General features: G+C 39.8%; 1 protein-coding gene across 2 annotated transcripts in view; it reads left to right on the top strand.

The window, feature by feature from the left end:
* Nucleotides 1-22,282, top strand: part of lrp1bb (low density lipoprotein receptor-related protein 1Bb) — a 428,510-nt gene that overhangs the window by 298,073 nt on the left and 108,155 nt on the right. For both annotated transcript variants that reach the window (XM_020055063.3, XM_020055064.3), the window contains 2 exons: nucleotides 10,410-10,599; nucleotides 14,170-14,374. In XM_020055063.3, the coding sequence (XP_019910622.3) occupies nucleotides 10,410-10,599; nucleotides 14,170-14,374 (395 nt within the window). The remainder of the gene's footprint in view (nucleotides 1-10,409; nucleotides 10,600-14,169; nucleotides 14,375-22,282) is intronic.

Here is a 22,282-nt window from a genome sequence, read left to right as displayed (position 1 = left end):
ACGCAGATCAAATTCTGCTTATCTATGTATTTCATCTCGATACACTCCATATGTAGTTGCTGCTTGTCCACCCTCGTGCCTTAACTAATGAAACTTTCCCTTCACATTTCTTTTTACTTCAGCCTGCACCTTTCCAATTTTTGAACAGCTGAAATAAAACATTCAAAATAATATTTGTAAGCTACAAAAAATTCTCTATCTGTTTTAACTTAGGATATTGTAGCAGTAGAAATAGGATGCAGTCTGCATACATTTACATTATATTTTACACTTTAGTCATTTAGCAGATGCTCTTATCCAGAGCGACTTACAGTAAGTGCATACATTCTGAAAGAGATAGGTGAAACAACCACACAGTTTAGTAGTAAGTGCATTCTAATCAATGATTTAGTTATCAGCAAAGGTCAGTGCTGGAAAGAAGACCGTAAAATAAATATAGAACACAAAGTACACAAAATACAACAGAAGTGGTGGCAGTGGAACTATTTAGGTATTCTTTGTTTTTTGAAGATAGGCTGAGAATCCTAGCCTCTAAGGGAAGCTGGTTCCACCACCGAGGTGTCAGACCAGTGAAAAGTTTGTATTGAATGGATCAAGAAATACCCCAATGGGACGTGATGGCAAAGAGCCCAGAGGTGGCTTAGCAAAGAGCCCAGGTCGGGAACTAGGGATTGAGCATTGCCTGAAGGTAGGGAGGATTAACTCCTCTTGTTGCTCCATAGGCAAGAACTAAACTTGCTTCAACTGGAAGTCATCTATGGATATCTTGATTTTTATGTACAATAATGTCAATTCCCTTTTCAATAAATTAACATTTATTTTTCAGCAATATTTTGAAGCAATAAAAAACTTGAATAAAACACAAATTACAGAGTAGTCTAACATCCTTAAATTGTGGGATATGTTCAGATATAAATCAGATTCTAGATTATTAGATTAATTGGAATGACACAGACACAGATTAAGCCTAGTCTAGGACTAACAAAATTGTGGTTACTGTAAATGTAACCGCTCTGTCAAAGGTGCCTGAAAAGAGAAGTGTTTTTAACCTGGATTTAAAAATGTATATGTTTGGGGCACGTCTAAGAACTTCTGGAAATGTATTCCAGTTGTGTGCAGCATAACTGCTAAACGCAGCTTTGCCATGTTTAGTTTGGACTCTGGGCTCTGCTAGCTGACCTGAGTTCATGGATCTAAGAGCCCTGCTTGGTTTGTACTCTTCAAACATATCAGAATGTATTCAGGGCCTAAACCATTCAGTAATTTATAGGATAAAACCAGCACTTTAAAATCTATTCTGTAGCTGACTTTAAGAACCGGAGTAATGTGTTCTGTTCTCTTGGTCCTGGTACTTCAGATATATTGAGCGGTGACTCCCGATTAAGTTAGTGTTTGCACCCCATGTTTTGTTTCCATAAATGCACAGGCCACCTCCTCCGATCAGCTCTGTTGACGTCGCACCCTTCCAGCTCAATTATGTTGTTGTTAAGCCACATTTCAGAGAAAATCATGACACTGCAATTTATTAAAACATTTTGTGAGATGATCCTCAGTCGTATTTCATCCATTTTGTTTGCCAATGACCATATGTTAGTGAGGAAAAGGGTAGAAAAGGCTAGTATGGGGGGGTTAGCAATAGCCTAGCCCAGTTCTGACCTAAACAACCAGGTCAGTGTAGAACTTAACCAAATAGTACACAGTGAGAAAAACCTGCAGACATACAACTGTCTGTGGAACCGGTTTGACACCTCTGTCATTGCTGAATAACTCACTAATGAAAACATTTCTTTTCTGTATTTATTGACAGTAAGAATTTCACAGTATCAACTTTGCCATGCATGCAGGGAAGCAGCAGACACGAACTGTGTGCCAAAAAAATGTACTACTTGCAATTCTTATTCTTCATATCAGTCATTTGCATTCTTGATATAAACAATTCAAATCTGAAAAATTTATAGAAAGAACTGCGATTGACAGACAATGTTAGTGGAAATAAAAAACACAGACAAAGCCAACATTACCGGGGAGAATGAGGGAGAAGAGCAAAATGTTTTAACGACTTCACAGGACCATACACCTTATTTACGCAAGCTGCCTTTTGAAACGAAAGTGATACTTTCGAAACTAGGGGCAATACATATTTTTGATATCAAGATGTATGTTTTTAACTAGTCCAGCTGGAATTGCCAGAAGAAGAAACAGCTTGCCATAGACTTGAATGAGAACTTTTTGGATACCAGGCGAGCGGGCCGTTAAAACAAGTGCACCTACTGGCAATAGCCAAAGATGGGTTGAAAATGTTTGAATTATCATTGCATTTTTAGTAGGAGTGTATTTCCCAATTTTTTTCAACAGTTTTAAATGGTAGATACTGACAGACAGTCATTGTTTAACTGAAAATGTGATGAGAAAGTTATTGCCCCGGTTGGGCCATGGACTGAGAGATCCACTTTCTTTACACTGTTTTTTAACTGGCACCAGGCCAGCTGGCCATCGTTAATTCTGGCCATCGTTAATTATGCGACATTTCTTTACTCTTATCCTCATTAGGGACATGCTAATTTTCTATATCACATTAGTGAAATACCCTAGTGCCTCTGGAATTTCTGAAATGCAGTCAGGAACATGTGTCCTCTCGGTTACCCCCTTCTCCTTTCTAAAATATATTTAATTGATAGATCATGGTTTGACTTTGACTCAAGTCTCTAATGCGTACTGTCGAGCAGTTTTTGCTGATATCTACTGGAATTACACTGCTTATCATATATTATTCTGGAACATTTGTCAATATACAGTATATTCAACCAATATAGACTTTATAGGCTCCTTGTATAGGCTGTGTTGGCTTTAATGATCAGCTGGGTTTAAGTTCAACTCCCCAATACTATTTCAATAGAATGCCTGTTTGTATAGTGCTTGGGTTTGCAACAGACTGGCCTTATATCCTGTCTTTTCCCTATGTCTCTCCCCGTTACAATTCACACAGTCTAATGGATCATTAGTGAAGAAGGTACTTAGAGAAAAATACTGAATGAAAGGAGACTGTTTTTAATTATTCATCATCTGTTAGCGGGACATCCACTTCTGTTCCTTGTTGGTGTTCACTCCAGGATTTTTTTATGATTTGGTCGAATTAACAGCTGAGCCTTGCAAGTCTCCAGGAGTGCCGTGTAGACTTTCCTGTGGTCAACAAATGCCTCCATTTTGTCTGTGTTCAGCACCAGGTTGATTTGACTGGCCTAGGCCACCATCCCCATAATACAACGACTTGTTGCTGGCACTGATGAGATCAACCAATGCAGTGTCATGGCCAAACTTCAGTAACTTCACTGCTCTTTTCCGCTGCATGGTACCCGCTCAACTCTACTCGCCTCGATTCTACTCACTTTGTGAGCTTTTCCATCGCTATGTACTAGCTATAGTACCTAGTTGCCTATTCACTTGGACAAAAGGACCTTTATTTTTCCTACTCTGGGTTTTTCTATATGCTAACTGTTATTCATTGCACTGGTCAAAATAGTATCCAGACTCAAATATCAACCATCCATCACACAACCTTGAGGATGTCGTATTCTAATTATGAGACCTGAGTATTCCATGATTTCAATGGTGTGATTTGGATGTTCCAAAACATATAGACCAACGTATTCTGGGTTTGGCCTATAGTCATGCCTTCTGAGCTCTTGTGTACAGTAGGTTACTCTTGAGTCAGTCCGCGTGGTTTTATAGCCGGCAAATAATAATGCAATTATTTATACCTTTTAATCTGGATGGAGGGGTTATTTTAGATTGTTTTAAAGGTGTTGGAGTTGAGTTGTTAAGTGAATACACTTAAATCTAACAAAACATTGCACAGTTATTTCATCTTTTACACTTCTTATACTTTTTCACAGTTCTTCAAACAGTGTCCATGTTATCCAGATTTAGTTGACTTTTGATTTGCCACTTAACGTTCAAAGCTTGTCAATTTAAAAGAAAATTGATGGAGTTCATTCAATATATTTTTCTGTTCACTGCTGGGTTTACGTTAGTTTCCAAATGCCGGCTTTTCACCGGTATCAGGTGTAGTTGTACAATATCCTCCATTGTTGTTCCTGTGTGTGTCGCGTTTAAGGTGAGGTCACGGCAGTTTTCCTGTGATGTCACTATGGGCGGTACAGGGCACTGTTCGCAGTGGGAAACAACCATTGAGTCAGTACCATGCAGTGGAAAAGAGCCAAGAGATGCACTGTTGGATGTACAGTCACTGGTGTAGAGTGAGTAGAGGAGGATTGAAAGTTTGCAGCCTATAACCCACAGACGTTGAGGGAGGCCAAAATGAATGAGTGTGCCAATCTTCATATTAGTGTCCTGTTGGTTCAGGAAGTCAATGATCTACTGACAGATGGAGCTGGACATGTTCAGTCGGGGGAGTGTATGCTATAGTAGATCTGGGGTGATGTTGTTGAACATAGTGTTGAAGTCCACAATGAGTATCCTTGCATACAGGTTGTCGAGGTGTTGGAGAAGGATACCTATTTTTGGATCTCCGTTCTGTTGGGCCAATGCAGCAAATAATTTCATATTTGACAACAGCCATAATTACTGTTAATTACTGTTAAAATTTATTATATTTTTTGTATGCATTGTCTGGTAGTCTACTGCTAATTCTGATACTACAGTTACCTTTCATAGATGCTGTTAGATTCCGTCCAGTTTTGTTAGAACTTACATCAAACAAAACAATTTCCAAATAAAAAGATGTATAACAAATCCTAAGAATGGAAGATGTATGATGTCAATAAAATCAAGGTACAATAAGTAATCCAAAGGACACTCAATGTAGGCCTTAAACACTTAAACACAATACCCTATTTGTTCATTAGTCAATTTACCATTTTAGAATTTAAACTCCATCAATGAGTATCAGGCGTTGAACTAAACATTCAACACTTAATCAATGATTATATAAGCTCACGTCTGTTCCAGGTATCGCCAGGAAATCCTCCATCTTTGATTCCATACATGGGAGATCTGTCCTTGCCGCTTCTCGGTGTGTGGGCAGAATGTCTCATGTTCCAACTGTCTTGTGCATTCTGTTTTTTTCCTTTGGTTCTTCTTCTTCTTGTCACACTCATTCTGCCAATGGCCCGGGATTCCACAATAGTGACATGATCCTGGTTTCTTCTTCAATGGGCTTTGAGTGTCTTTAAATGTTTTTCCAAATTTCAACATTTCCAGTACCTATTTCAACTTTTCAAGTCCTTTTTTCAACTTGTCCAGTTCAACCATTTGTTCAGCTGACTCCCGAACACATTCTTTCTCCTTCAAAGGTCTTTCAAGACCATCTTTGAGGAATGTATTATTCCATTTTTGAATTTCTGATAACACAATCAACGACCAACGTGTTTTTTGTAATTCATCAGGCATTCTTTGAATTTTCTTTGTATCAAAAAAACTCAAAAAATCTTCTACTATGGCATATTTATGAATTATCTCTTGGCGACAGTCATCTATTTTCAAACTTCTTTAATGTCATCAGCCAATGATTTCACCATTTTCGAAATTACAACGGGAGGGCTGCAGTCCCCGTATTTACCACGTTGTTTTTAACTTAAAGACGTAATTTTCTTTACTTCCCCTTACTTGTACAAGATTCAAATTATTACTACACACGTGTCGACCTGCTATCTGCCTAGCAAGGACTTCAAGATGAATAAAGAAGGTTTCTCACTTATATTAGGTCTTGTATTACACACTTACCATTCAATCTAGTAAGCACTTCCCATCCCAACAGGGAAGCTTTAGTATCTTCTCTGGACTAAGACTAAGAACACATCTTTCAGTGTCAACATAAGTCTTGTGTGTCCTCACCACAGGTTTCCATTCCCTAAAAAGCGTCATTTCTAGGTCTTCTTGTTGATCCAGATGTGTTCATCTGGATACTCATGTTGATTAAACTGACTTGTTCTTTTATAGTGGTTTGACTCATCAGAGTGCAAAACCATCCATCCGGGTCACGGCACCATCTGTTAGATTCCGTCCAGTTTTGATCCATGAACAAAAATGAATGCAAGTCATAGGAGAGCCATCTTTATTCAGTGTGAGGCTACAATGTTAACATTCCATTCTTTCATTTTTCTCTCCAATGATTACAAATTAACACAGTCCTTTATGCCAATACACATAGTAGGTGGTCAGTGATTGTAGCCAACCATAACACAGTCTGTTATCCTCCAATAAAAAAGGTTTATCCTACATGGTACGCTTGTATGCTATGTTCCAACCTCCCGTATGGTCCATGGGTCTATCGATAGAATATATGACAGTCATATGGACAGTTCCTAGCAGGAGGTGTGAACAGGTTGTGTGAGGCCTATCAGTAATGGCCACCACATCTTATCTATTGTCCGTTGTTCAGCATTAGTCAGCACATATGTGTTGTGTTAAGTTAGGATCTTGAGATGCTTCTTACGGAGCCACTCCTTAGTTGCCCTGGCTGTGTGTTTCGGGTCGTTGTCAGGCTGGAAGACCCAGCCACGACCCATCTTCAATGCTCTTACTGAGGGAAGGAGGATGTTGGCCAAGATCTCGCGATACATGGCCCCATCCATCCTCCCCTCAATACGGTGTGGTCGTCCTGTCCCCTTTGCAGAAAAACATCTCCAAAGAATGATATTTCCGGTTGCTTCACGGTTAGGATGGTGTTCTTGGGGTTGTACTCATCCTTCTTCTTTTTCCAAACACGGCGAGTGGAGTTTAGACCAAAAAGCTCAATTTTTGTCTCATCAGACCACATGACCTTCTCCCATTCCTCGTCTGGATCATCCAGATAGTCATTGGCAAACTTCAGACGGGCCTGGACATGCGCTGGCTTGAGCAGGGGGACCTTGCATGCGCTGTAGGATTTTAATCCATGACGGCGTAGTGTGTTACTAATGGTTTTCTTTGAGACTGTGGTCACAGCTCTCTTCAGGTCATTGACCAAGTCCTGCCGTGTAGTTCTGGGCTGATCCCTCACCTTCCTCATGATCATTGATGCCCCATGATAAAATGATAAACTTGTATTAGCAAACAAAGCATGCCTTTGGAACGCAAGACTGATGGTTGCTGATAATGGGCCTCTGTACATCTATGTATAGTAGATATTCCATTAACATCATTTGCAACATTAACGGTGTCTACACAGTTTTTCTGATCTATTTGAAGATTTTTCTTTTTTTAAAGACATTTCTGTTTCACCTCTAACTTTTAAACGGTAGTGTATGTGTGTAAATATATGAAATATATTATGTTTCGGTACCCCACTCCACCATGTCCTCTTTTCTGTTACCCTCTCATCACATCCACCTTATCTACTTTCTTTCCACAAAGTTGTCCAGTCATTAAGGAAGGGTGATAGAAAACATTCATATAGCCCTAATGAAGGATCTACATGAATTACTCCTGAACCACTCCTACGATTTGCTGCAAAACAAGCTGTCTGACACCGTTTATGGCTAACAATTAATTGCCAATGTGCTTTAAGTATTCTGTGTGTATGGTTTCTGACTTACAGAAAACTCATGATTCAGTCCATATCTCTCAAATTGACCACGTTAACGGTTAAGACCAATTAAGCTCTCCATCCAGAGGACATATTATAGTGAGATTTAGTCCTAAAATGGAATTAGGATGGTAATATTTAATCCAAGCGCCTTTCTAATGGTTCATTTAAGATGCCAGATGTTTCATTGCAAGAACAGGATGTGTGTTTTGTCCTACAATGATAAATATGTTGGTTACATTTATCCTGATACTCTATCACAACCCTATTTGCATGCCTATCCATACAATTAGCTTTTTCTTGGATTTTGGTTTCTTTGGAATTCTTAATGTTTTATTTCCTTATTTCATAGATATAGATAGTCATATATATCTACATCTTTAGCATGAGGTATGTTTAGGGGGATAGTTCCATACCTGTGTAAATGGAAATGGTGTCACTGTAATATCTCCATAAAGTCACCAACTCACGGTGATAAATGAAACATGCTACACTGCAAGCATTAGCATCAGGTCTGTGAAGCAAGACTCGCTCAAAGCAGTGTTGTTTTACAGTTCAACTCTAATTTGAAGTCTATAAGGTGTTGCTGAGATCAAGCCGATTCACAGAAATAAGCATTTAAACATACATTCACAAATAACATAAATATTCCTAACACTAAGCATTCCAGGTTTCTAATAAAACAAGTTGATGAAACTAAGAGTAGCCTACTTCAAATTAATAATTTTACTCCCGTGGTATAATCACCTATCAATTGCTGCAGAGACTGTAAAAGTCGAAATAAAAGAATGCTTATAAGAATATTGTCATTGCTTACTGTAAAAAAAATTGACATCAAGTTGACATCTACACGTGTGTTCAAAAGTTAACACAATGCTTGGAAACACGTTAATACCATATGTCAACAGAGGTGTGTTCACAGTCGAAGTCCAGATTGGAGGCTGGGTGGCACACAATACTAAATAGAGACATGACGACAAAACTATACAAGCAACAGTATCCTGTAGAACAAAAAAATACTAAGATGATCCATCCCATAAGCATATTTTAGTTTTCCAGTCAACCCCACTATGTTGGCTACTCTGTAGGCATACTAGTGAAATAGATTAACTGTGAACACGTTTCTGATTAGTTCAACATCTCAGTCACACTTTTTTTAATTGAAAAACATTAAAATGGCATATCTGCAGTCCTCAACAATGATCAATATTTTGCAAACTTTTTCACTTCATAATAGGATCTCATATTATGAAGCCTGTAATTAAATTCTAAAGGTTAATTAAAAAAAACTGCATATTATATCATGCAATGACTCGCATTGAAGTCGTGTTTACCAGGCCAGGGCACATATATAAGTTATTAGAGAAGCTTGAATACAGTGGCAGCAAATTGTCATCATTATGACCAAACCACATTGTTGCACACATAGCATTACCATCCCTATTTCCTCTACTAGCCAGTACTGACTTATCGTCTTCTTCCTACTGTAAATGACGCTGCTTGAAGATAGCCACAGTGTTTAATTTGCAGGGTAACTGTTATGTATCCTATCAAATCAGACAGGTGAGTAACTATAACACAACTACACTGAACACAGTTATAAATGCAACACTTTTGTTTTTGCCCCGATTTATCATTAGCTGAACTCAAAGATCTAAGTCTCTTTATGTACACAAAAGGCCTATTTCTCTCAAATATTTTGTTAGTGAGCACTTCTCCTTTGCTGGGATAATCCATCCACCTCACAAGTGTGGCATATCAAGATGCTGATTAGACAGCATGATTACTGCACAGGTGTGCCTTAGGCTGGCCACAATAAAAGGCCACTCTAAAATGTGCAGTTTCACTGTATAAAGAAATATAAAGAATTTTTATCGATTATATCTCCTGATGGACCAAGAAATCTGACCTGGCTCCATATGCAAATGATGACATAGATTTCACTTAATTAATCCTAATTCATATCGAGCCATTCCTAGGGCAAATTGCACACAAATGTTGTTCAGAACCGCCGTAATGTCACCTTGTCTGGATACTTTAGGTTTAGGTGATTATAAGAAGTGAGTGCACAGCATTTACTTGTGTTTACACTCTACTACAACACAGGGGAACTCAGTTTGATCGGTTTTGGAGAAATGTGGTTGAGAAATGTGGTCTCTATTCCAGAGTCAAAATGTAGAATTTAACTCAAGTAATGCTTAATTGTGCAAAATGTCATATTATAAGTAAAGAGAGTACAGTATATGTGAAAAGCTACAGAACTAGCCAGTTTCCAGATTTAATTTACTATTCCATCCTTATGATATCCAGTGGGTAGAGTGAGGACACATTATTTCCCACTGTTTATGATTTAGTGTGATGTATAGCTGTCTAGGAAAAGGAAATGTGTACAGGTAAACCAGAAGAAAATCTCTTATTGCTTTACTGACATTTGTACCAGTTAATCTCATAATGCTCCCAATGCAGCACTCAAAAACTAAATGGTGGTGTTTTGTTATAATGCTCTTGTCTCTGTATACGTGTAGGCTTTTTTGTTTTATTTTAAAAATATGTTTTTTTTTTAAGTTGAATATAGAATAGACAGTTTGCTCAAAAGTGTCAAATGTATTTTCTACTTGCACAGCCAGTAGTTAGTGTAAAGTACAGTACAGTCTGGAGCCCTGAGTTATATTGCGTATGTATAAGTGGGTGTGTATGTTAACAGTTAATCTCGACAAATCCTTGGCTTTGCTCACCTTGTGAATTCCGTTCTCTCCACCTTTATCCATGGACTCAAATGCATTGCATGTATTACCAGTTAAGTCCATTACATGTAAGAATTTCCAATGAACTGTTAGATGCTGGATAGTTGGAAGATGACTGTGATGTGTTTGTTTCCTCCCAGATGTGGGTTCGGTGGAAGGTTTGGCATATCACAGTGCCTGGGACACTTTGTACTGGACCAGCTCTACCACTTCCAGCATCACTAGGCACAGTGTGGACCAGAGTCGGACCGGAGCCTTCAGCAGACAAGCTGTGGTCAAACTCTCCGAAGATGACCACCCACATGTACTTGCCCTGGATGAGTGCCAGAGGTCAGTGGTTCTAATTATAGTTTCCAAATTGCTTTGTCTCAGATGTGTATGTTACCAATGGAGGAGATGTGGCTTAAGCAGGAGCTAAAAGACATCCAAATAAATAGAAAAACAAAATTGGTTTGTCTTGCCAACTGCCGTGGTCAATTTCACAATGTTTGCAAGACAGCACAAACACATCTGGGACCCGACTAGTCTACATGATTATTTCAAATGTCACAATATGTATACAACACAGCTAAAGTTCATTAGCTACTATTTCAGATGCAATTTGCCATTCTAAGCCTGAAGCAATGGTTATGTATGCTCAAAAGAGATATTACTGGTTTCAAACTTTCAAAACATCAAGAAAATCTGCCTCCAGTCGGTTCTATGAGGCTAATAGTGCTGTTATTCCCATTAAGACCTTATAACAGGTCTTAGGTTCAGTGGCATTTTACACCTGCCAAGAAAGTTATCACAGAATGCTGATCCTGAGTTCCCTCACTAATTATAAATTGACCTTAATGGGCATTCACTTAGTTCATTTTCAAATAAACCTGAATGCTGCAATTTGCATCAGATATGATAAATTAGCTCTATCTGAAACTATTTTTACTATCCCCTATGAATCAAAACAAACATTTAATACTGTAAAAACTGCATAACCCCACTCTGCCCTGTCTTCAAAGTCAACCTTTTTCCAAGAACTTGTTAAGAAATATCTCTTGTTCATCTTTGAAAATTAAGAATTTCTGGAAGTTTGAATGATTTTAGAAGCCATAAATTGCAAATGCTCACTATTGTAATACACCTAAACCTGAACAGTTTGTAAATCCTGTGCAACATCTAAGCTTTATGCGAAATAGCTTTAAGCTTAACACTTATCACACCTCACTCCTTCAAAAACAAATCTTTTATTTTTAGATTACTCATGTGGTTCTGTGCATTATCTGGAAATAGCCCAGCAATATTCCATAAACACAGAACACTTATCTGGTCACCTTAGAATATGTGGATATTATTTTAAGGTGACCAGATTTCTGAAACAAAAACCGGGGACATTTCCAGTTTGGTGGTCAATGACCCGGTTTTGCAGACAGATTAAGCCTAGCGTAGGACAAAAAAAATCATATTCAATAAAAAACACCATTAAGCTTGTTTTTTTGGTCCAAGACTAGTCTTAATCTGTGACTGTGAAACCGGCCCAATATAAAATGTAACTATCCAGTGTTATTATCTATGAAATGAAAAAGGCTGACAAATCCAGTTTTGTGTACTTAGTCTAACAGGCACAATGTGAAGACAGAGAAAACAACTATTTTACAGAAACACTGCAGACGATACCAAACTCTCTGATCTGAACAGCCATTCAGTGATCCTGGTAGTCTGGGCAGAAAAGAGCAGAAGAGAATATGAGCAAAGTTGAAAAAACAGAGACAATAGTATTGGTGAAATACTTAACAAAATAATAAATAAATAAGATGATGAGATTGGCAACTACATCATTTTCGTATACCAAACTAATCTTTATTTTTTTCAGGATTGTTTGCATCACTCTTCATACTCTTTTAACCTTTTCTTCTCCAATCTTTCTCCTCTTTTCATCACTCGTCTTCCTTCTCTTTCTTTCTTTCCATCTCTTAACCTTTCTTACCTCACTCTTCTACACTCGCTTCACTCTTTTTACTCCCTTAATTTTTCCATCTCACTCTCTTCTCCTCCCTCTCCAATCTTATATAATAAATAGTGCACTATTAAATACAATTATTTTGTTTAACAGATTCCTGTTGCTTGCCTCATGTTTGTATTTTATCTAAAAATATTGTTTGGACTAATAAATAGCCAGGCACTGTAATCATATCTTTACCTTTCCTACTCTGTCTCCTTCATTCTTCTTCCTATCCAGTCTTCATCCTCTCCTTCCTCTTCACTTTCTAACAGAAAACATTATGCTAATGTTATGCAGGAAAACTTCATTATATATTTTCACGCCACTTATAATAATGCAATCCATTAAAATTGTAATGCACCAATATTATTCTTATAATTAATTATGCATTCATTTAATATACACCGATCAGCCACAACATTATGACTACTGACAGGTGAAGTGAATAACACTGATTATCTCGTTATCATAGCATCTGTCAGTGGGTGGGATTTATTAGGCAGCAAGTGAACATTCTGTCATCAAAGTTGATATATTAGGAGCAGGAAAAATGGGCAAGTGTAAGGATCTGAGCGACTTTGACAGACGGCTAGATGACTGGGTCAGAGCATGTCCAAAACTGCAGCCCTTGTGGGGTGTTCCTGGTATTCAGTAGTCAGTATCTATCAAAAGTGGTCCAAGAAAGGAAAAGTGGTAAACCGGTGATTGGGTCATGGGTGGCCAAGGCTCATTGATATGTGGGGAGTGAAGGCTGACATATGTGGTCTGATCCAACAGACAAGCTACTGTAGCTCAAATTGCTGAAAAAGTTAATGCTGGTACTGATAGGTGTCAGAACACACAGTGCATCACAGTTTGTAACCTACAGGAGGTACCATGACTGTAGCTAGCTAACTCGGCTAGCTAACTTAGTCTACATAGCTAACGTTATCTAGCATAACCTATTTAAAACCTTATAGAGCAGATCATAATCTACATTTAATGGTTAGAAACCTCTCCGTGCTGCCTCCACCCCTGTCTATTTAATGGTCTGCTGCAATTTCATGTTCCCGCCTGGAAAAACATATTGTACAGTGTGACCGAGTGCGACTCAGTTTGATCAATATACAGGGCAGGAGAATTGAGTCAGCAACGAGAAGAGGGCAAAATGTTGCACACTAAGTGTAGATCTGCATCACAGAAAAGAAAACAACTTTCGAGAAGCTTTCAAAATATAATTTTTACCATTAAATCCATTTTGAAATGTCAGCAGCAACAATACACTAGCTATCATGACATATCGGCAGATACGCACATTAAGTGACCACTGCTAACGTTAGCTGTAACTCATAGCTAGTTAAATGACATCGCCTGTGCTCAAAACCAACAACAAACCATGTGGTTATAGCTCCATTATAAGTAATTCTATTAAGCTCAGTTTGGAGATTTTATACACAAGTTATACATCATTGTGAAGCTTATGACCACCTCGGACAGTGGTGTATACCACCTTTCTTCTCTTGACATCCTGAATGCCATCTATAAGATTCAGCTTGAGAGTATTTGTTTGGAGAGGTCCCAGATGTCTCTTTTGCCTTATAAAGGAACCAAAATGCTGTTTGCCCAAAATTTGAACTACTTGTTTGCCATTCCGGCCCAAGTCAAGCACTGGTTCTACTGAAGCCATCATACACCTTATTTAATAAAATAAAACCGTTCGTTTGCCCTCCTTATTAAGGTTGTATCAATATAGCTTGAAAGGCGCATAGTGATATTTCATCGGATATATGTGTGCTGTTAAGTTTTTTTACGATTTGAGAAGACAAGTAAACTACTATCTTACTTTCTTTATCTAACGTTCCGATTCCAGGCAACTTTTTTTATTGGTTTCTAAAGACTCTGTATGTTTTATTTTTATTTATTTCAAACCTATATTTCAGCCTGATGTTTTGGACCAACTGGAACGAGCAGCATCCCAGTATTATGAGGTCCACCCTGGCTGGAAACAACATCAAGGCAATCGTCAGCACTGAGATCCTCACTCCCAATGGATTGACAATTGACCACAAAGCTGAAAAGATCTACTTCTCTGATGGAAGTCTTGGGAAGATAGAGAGGTGTAATTACGACGGCTCACACAGATATGTGAGTATGACCGACATGAGGATTCCATATATATGCTGCTCATAACCTAAACACTTCCAGAATGTAGACATGCTTATACCAGAGGCATATTGTTTTTCATAGCCTGTAGGTGGGTCAACATCGCCCACAATTTCTAGTTTCCACCCCCTTCCCGCCCAGTCACTCTTATCCATACAGACGTGCTTCATTAACCCACCCACCCAACCCGCATCCAACCAACTTATCGCTTCCATTGTTTTACTGCTTGAGCTTAAAGGCCAACAGACATGTTTTAAGGAGAGTAATTGTTTTATATGGATGTTCCGATACAAATTTGCATATTTAAAATCTTGAGAAAATAACATTTTCTTGTGCATACAAAAATTGTCCATTGTTACACAATAAAGCATATTTGTTTTCTGTCACACAAACTCTGGTTATGTGTGTATAAAAACTAACATGCAATACGTGCATGCGAACTAGGGGTGCACGATATATTGACTCGTTATCGCAATATCACGTTGCGCAATATCACATTGAAAATGTTGTGGAAAGTATGCAATATTCTGTTTATTTTGTGGAGAGATGCATCCGTTGGCAGTGTAGCTTGGTTGTGTTCTCGATTTAGAGCCCGCTTGAAACCACTGTTTAATGATCATGTTCCATTGGCCAGTTGCCCTGTAACATGAAAGAGAGCGCACGTGTCCATTACACGATCATACCCTGTGGAGCGTACCATGTGAAGTGTGTGCATACTTCGATCAGCGTGTGAGTTTAGAGAGACAGAGGTCAGAGGAGAAAGAAAAGAAAGGACAGAAAGAGAGAGAGAGAGAGAGCAAAGCCAGGCAGAGAAGCAGAAGAAAAAAAAGGACAGAAAAGTAAGAAGATGAGTGTGGCTCAGGGAGACAACGAAACAACAAAGATTGAAGAGGACACGTTAGTGGCCAAAAAGTTACGTGATAGACTGGAACTGTAATTTTTATCCACGTCACAAAATGCATTACAAATGTATAATCTAAAATAAATGTGAACATCTTGTCAGTAAAAAGAGTCAGGGGTTCAGAAGAATGCGTGGTGAAGGATGAATGATTGTCCGGTATTAGCTATAGAGGCAATTCTTCTAAAAAATGCCCTTGCATTAGATTTGTGATTTAATCAATTTAAAACATCTCTAATGACATATGCGCTGCCAAGAAATACAATAGGCACCTTACATAGGCTGAAACACTGGACTCTTGTAGCATACAGCATTCAGATTAACTTTGCGGGAACCTAGAAAGATTTGAAAGTGTGCAGTCTGTGTCCATGTAATCATTTGTTTTTATGTTTTCAAAATGATTTTGCTTTTAGTGTTGGTTAGGTACTGTGTCTAAAATCCCAATACCTGCGATTTGCCCTGTTTGAGAGTGTTCCTCTACTGTAGTGACAAACCTGGGGGAATATCCTGAGAGAACTTTTGATTAGATTCAACTTCAGATTACATTCAATGAAAGGCAGTTAGCATCTAAACAGAAGTGCAAATAGAAGAGGGCAGAAAAAGTATTAAGTTTAATGTATGTACAAGTGGGATGTATACTGTAGATGCAGTGAAGGCAAATACATGTCTAAATGGCAGTTTTTACCTATGTTAAAGAATATGGAGATTGCAATATTCATGATCAATATCGCAAAATCACATTTTGTCAATACCATGCAACCCTAATGTGAACACACAATAACACACATGCAGAAGTCTTAGGCCATCTGAAAAAAAAAATCTACCACTATGGACTGTAAGTTTTTATTTGCTCATAAGAAGTCTATATATCCTTGGAATTACTACAAATAAACATTAATACAGTCAATGAAAACAATAAGTTATTTTGTTGTCCGAAAGATTATTGAAAACCCATGTTGTTAGAGTGCACACATCAGAGCTCTAACCTGAACACATTTGATTAGATTTTGAGTTGGATCACATTGACATAGGGAATTAACCTAAAGCAGCAAAAGTCAAAATACGTTTACATGCCTCTAATGTTTATACATGAAAGAGGGAATATATTGGCCCTTTAATATTCAGAGGCAGAGGGACTGTGATAAAAAAAATAAAGATCTGTGTACATTTTAACAAAATACTGTAAAGAAATTGTTTTACAACTATGAAAGCATTTGGAAATTTTGAACAGGGTCTTTCAAATCAGAAAAAAAATATATACACTGCCCAAACCAATGAAGCGAACACGTAATCATCACAGTATAACTCCATGTCAGTAATACTTCAGGGATAACAATCCATTCAGTTAGGAAGCATAAGTGATTGTGAAGCAATGTCACCTGTTTTGGTGCAAATGGAAGTGACTACAGGTGCACTCTAGTTTTGCATTTTGCTAGTGTCCTTGTCACTACTGGTAGAATGCAGGTACCTGCAGCCCATTCAGGTTGCACAGGTAGTCCAGCTCGTCCAGGATGGCATCCATATGTGCCGTCGCAAGAAGGTTTACTGTGTCTCCTAGTACCACCTCAAGAGCATGGAGGAGATACCAGGAGACAAGCTGTTATATGAGGAGAGTTGGACAGGGCCATAGAAGGGCATCAACCCAGCAGCAGGACCGGTATCTGCTCCTTTGTGTGAGGAAAAACAGGAGGAGCACTGCCAGAGCCCTACAAAATCACCTACAGTGGGCTACTGGTGTTCATATTTCTGATCAAACTGTCAAAAACAGACTCCATGAGGGTGACATGATGGCCTGTGCTCAGAGCCCAGCACCATGCAGTTTAATTGGCATTCGCCTGAGAACAACAGAACGGCAGTTGCGCCGTTGGCGCCCCATTCTCTTCACAGTCTGAGAGCAGGTTCACACTGAGTACATGTAACAGATGTGAAAGAGTCTGGAGACGTCATGATGAATGTTGTGTAACATCATCCAACATGATCGGTTTGGTGGTGGGTCAGTGATGGTCTGGGGAGGCATGTCCTTGGAGGGCCTCCACGTGCTAGTCAACGGTACCCTGACTGCTGTTAGGTGCTGGGATGAAATCCTCAGACTCATCGTCAGACCTTACGCTGGTGCAGTGGGCCCTGGGTTCCTCCTGGTGCAGGACAATGCCTGGCCTCATGTGCCCAGAGTGAGTAGGCAGTTCCTGGATGACAAAGGCATTGATGCCTTTGACTAGCCCTCAAGTTACCGAGACCTGAATCCAATTGAGAACCTCTGGAACGTTATATATCGGTGCATCCAATGCCGCAAATTAGAGTCCAGGAGCTCACAGATGCCCTGGGAGTAGATCCACCAGGACACCATCTGCCGTCTCATCAGGAGCATGCCCAAATGTTGTCGGGGGTACATAGAGGCACATGAGGGCCATTCACATAACCAAGTCACATTATGAGTTGCCGTGATAAAATTCACGTTGGAACAGTCTGTGATTTCAGTCGTTTACTTTGATTTTCGGTGGGAGTTTGAATCCAGCCCTTGATCGGTTGGTGATTTTGGTTTCCATTGACCGTTGTTACATCATTTTATTTTCAAAAAATTACACAATGTACGTTAACGATTATGATATATTTTCATACATTTCCGTCTGCAAAATCTGAGGTGTGATTTAAATGTTCCCTTAATTTGTTTGAGCAGTGTGTAAAAAAATGCAAATGCAGCATGCAACAATTTCAAAGACTGTACTAATTTACAGTAAGGCATTTAAGAAAATCAGTCAATTTAAATTCATTCATTATGGATTTTACACAAGAGAACATTTTGTATTTTTGTGCAATTTGCATGTTGGAAGATGAAAATAATGTAGGACCTTAATGGTCGTTGTGCATTTGCTGTATGGGCCAAATTTACCGTGTATTATGGGGGAATGAAGGTAAACCCCTTCGAATGCTACTGACAGGTAAGAGAATCAATGCAGAGAAAATCTATGACCTACGTGATAATTTAATATCTAATAATCTGACTCAATATTGTTTGTAAAACATACGCAATCATAAATGACCATGATATGCTGGAAGTTCTTAGAAAAGGTTGCTAATCTTTTATCTCAAACCAAACATTTAAAAGATCAATTAATCATTCAATCAAACACATAAGGTGTCGGTCGTTTAACACAAACCATACAGTAAAATGGCGCGTTTTCCTGGGACACAGAATTTTACAATGCCCACGACTTAGGGATGACTAGTCAATGTCATGGCCTAACCAGACTACTTTGAATCCAGGACTCAGGGATACCAAGTCTGGTTGCTTAGACTTACTTATGTGTGTGTAATTACCAGTAGATCTACGAGCTTGAGTATGAAGATGAATGAGGAATGCCGTAGTATTGTATATTCCAAAGTAATACAATTTATTTCAATCAAGTAATGAAGTTACAATACAAAACATAGTTACATACCAACACGATTCAACATCTTCCGAACTAGTCTAAATCTACTAAGTATACCAGAAGTATTTAAGACACTATAGCACAAAGATTATAGCACACTATAGTTAAAGATTGACTCCATGAACCAAGTAAAGCTTCCCTATTTATCCCACCCAGACAGACTGATTCCAATTGCATCTCCATTGCATCTATAATAGGATCACCTCACCTTGGCTAAAACAATGAAAACAAAGAAACTGGCATTCATGCATTTAAATATATTCAATTAGCTAGACCCTTGGTCTTGCAGGATTCTTCATCTGGCAATTATTTACCTGTAACAAATTATACATAACAGGTACAGCATTGAAACCTTTCGGAGAGTTTATCTCTTTATGAGACACACATTAAAAGACCAAACGTCAGTGAGGTTAATCCCATGAAAGTCATATTTGTCCATCCTCACTCCTGGTTCGTCTGAGCGGATGGGGCTACCTTGGCCCCCGCCGTGTATGTCCGTTCCTTCAGGAAGCAAATAGGCCCATTTGTGTGAGATTAGGATTAGTTGAGACACCAGTCAACACGGCACCTTCACAACCCTTCCAAACCACATCTTTCATTACACTACAGATTGAACATAAAGCAAGGGTAATGTACAAAGTCTAATTTCTAACTATGTACAGTATTGGACCAACATGTGTACTATGTCCTTCAGTTCAGCAGCATGATGGCTGATTAATTTCGATCTGACCTGGAAGTTCAACTTATTTAGCTAGGCTGTATGTAAAAGTGCTTTATGATAAATATGGCCTTTTCCCTTGCCTGTTTGCTATAGAGGCCATTAAGCCTTCTGTATACGGAGCATGGACTCCTGGTTTATGGTTCTGCTGAGGAGGCTGTTGCTGGCTATTGACAGCCCACTGTGCTTGGTCAGTGAATTGAGAGTTGGTACACTGTCCCTATGCCAGATGTCTTTGTCAGGGAGTTTCTGAGTGTAGACGTTCTGTTTCTTCAGTCCGTGCAGGAGGTAATGTCATTGTTGGAATTTTTTATTGGTGTACCTCCCCTCTCTCCACTTGTTCACCTCCCTTGACAAGGTTCCTCCAGAAATCAATGAACTGCTGTTGTGTTGATGTTTCATGGAATGGTACATGGAACATTTTGTTCTCTTTTATATAACACTCAAAATCAACCATTGTAAGGTAACATCGGTTGTATTTTGGAAAATATTAAAATATTTTGTTTGCATAAGAATACATTTTTTGTGTTGCGAAAGCTCCCAGTTCACACAGATTCAATAAATTACCCTAAGAAAAATTACCTCACCATTGACTTCTATCTGTGATCCTATAAAGTTGGTCCCACGTAGCAGTGACAGCATTTTACGGCCCTTTGAACTAACCCGTGAGTGTGAAAGTGGTTGAGATTAGATTAACGGTGCTATTCATGGGACGGAGTCACACAGTATTACCTTAAAATGAAGTCATAGTATTGAAACAGACGCCATTTCACAACCTGTGTTTATTCGGTAATAACATGAATCTTGGTATTTTGTTGTAAACATTTTTTTGAAGTGAAGGTTCTTGAAGCATCCTGCCATGGACATTACTGCTCTCATTTCTGAGGTTATCTGCATGTTAGTTGTAGATGTGATCATTCTAGCGGGATGGGCCCCTCTGTATCACGGGCATGTGAGGGATCACATTACAACGTCGCTCTCATTTTGCGGACTTATTTCAATTTGTGCTTGACACCACCTCTGTGACTGAGGGCCTTTGCCCATCTCAATTAGTTACCCATACGTTTGCCAAAGCCGGGTCGCGGGGCTCAGAAGTCGCACCCGTCTGGTTCCGCCGTGGCCTGCCTGCGGTCTCTCTCTTGCTAATGAATGCTCACACAGAAGAACCCTCTGGAGTTCAGGCCATCACTGTCCCAATTAGAATGTGAAAATGAAACCAAGCTAACGGATTATCAGCAGAGCGGCGGTAAGACACCCGGGGTTCAGGAGGTGGAGCTACAGAGGCAGAATCGGAGAACAGGAGAGGCGAAGAGAGAGAGAGAGAGAGAGGGGCTGAGAATGGGACTTACTGCCACTGTGTGTGGTCCTGTGTGGTCGTGTGGGGGCGGTTGGTGGGACAGTTGGCGGCTTTGACAGGTCGGGATAGTGCAGAGAGAGGTGGTGAGAATGGGACTTATAGCCACTGTGTGGTCGTGTGGGGGCGGTTGGAGGGGCGGTTGGCGGCTGAGACAGGTCGGGGTAGTGCAGAGAGAGGTGGGGAGAATGGGACTTACTGCCACTGTGTGTGGTCGTGTGGGGGCGGTTGGTGGGGCGGTTGTGGGGGCGGTTGTGGGGGCGGTTGGCGGGGCGGTTGGAGGGGCGGTTGTGTGGGCGGTTGGCGGTTGAGACAGGTCGGGGTAATGCAGAGAGAGGTGGGGAGAATGGGACTTACTGCCACTGTGTGGTCGTGTGGGGGCGGTTGGTGGGGCGGTTGGCGGCTGAGACAGGTCGGGGTAGTGCAGAGAGAGGTGGGGAAAATGGGACTTATTGCCGCTGTGTGGTCGTGTGGGGGCAGTTGTGGGGGCGGTTGGTGGGGCGGTTGTGGGGGCGGTTGGTGGGGCGGTTGGTGGTTGAGACAGGTCGGGGTAGTGCAGAGAGAGGTGGGGAAAATGGGACTTATTGCCGCTGTGTGGTCGTGTGGGGGCGGTTGGAGGGGCAGTTGTAGGGGCGGTTGGCGGTTGAGACAGGTCGGGGTAGTGCAGAGTGGTAGTTTAAGGCAGCGTGCCCTCAGAGGGCCCCCTTGGTCTTCTCCAGCTCAGGGATCTGGGACTGTCATTACAGCCTGTCAGCTCAAAAGTGTGACTGTGTGACACCAAGTCGTCGCCCCCCACACTGTTCTGACAGGCAGAGATGAACACAGGAGTACAGCAGAGAGCTACAAAGGCCCACTTTGACCTCCACACTCCAATGCTCCATTTTAGGTGAAAAGAATCATATCATTAAACATGCTGCTGAAATTCCAGAGCCCACTTGAGTATGTGAAAGGGATAAGATGTTAACATATGAAGACTGTGAAACCTTTTGAAGTGTGAGGAGAAGGTGTGCTAATTGAGAAGTTTCGCTCAAGGGTGGTTAAAATGTGGCTATAATGATGACTGAATATTATTTTTAAGACCTGTATTTTCCTAAATCCCAAAATAAGTGTCATTGTTTTTTTTTTTAGGAAAATTCAAGAATCACGACAGGACAGTTTATCATGATGTCTCAAACATACAGTGCCTTCGTAAATTATTCACACCACTTCACCTTCTCCAGATATTTTTGTGTTTTAGACTTAACTTATAATTAATTTTAAAAAATTGCCATTCATCTACACACAATTTGTCTTGGCTGTGTGCTTTGTGTCATATTCTTGCTGAAAATGTAATCGTTGCCTCAGTCTGAGGTCCTGTGTGCTCTGGGTCAGTTTTTCTTCAAGGATTTCTCTGTATATTCCTCTGGTCATCCTTCCCTAAATCCTGATCATTCTCCCACTCCCTGTCACTGACAAGCATCCCCATAGCACAATGCTTCCACCACCATGC

The sequence above is a fragment of the Esox lucius genome, chromosome 16 (genome assembly GCF_011004845.1).
Source record: "Esox lucius isolate fEsoLuc1 chromosome 16, fEsoLuc1.pri, whole genome shotgun sequence".
Taxonomy (NCBI): Eukaryota; Metazoa; Chordata; class Actinopteri; order Esociformes; family Esocidae; genus Esox; species Esox lucius.
Note: the sequence above shows the minus strand (reverse complement) of the source record. Positions and strands in the feature narration are given on the sequence as shown.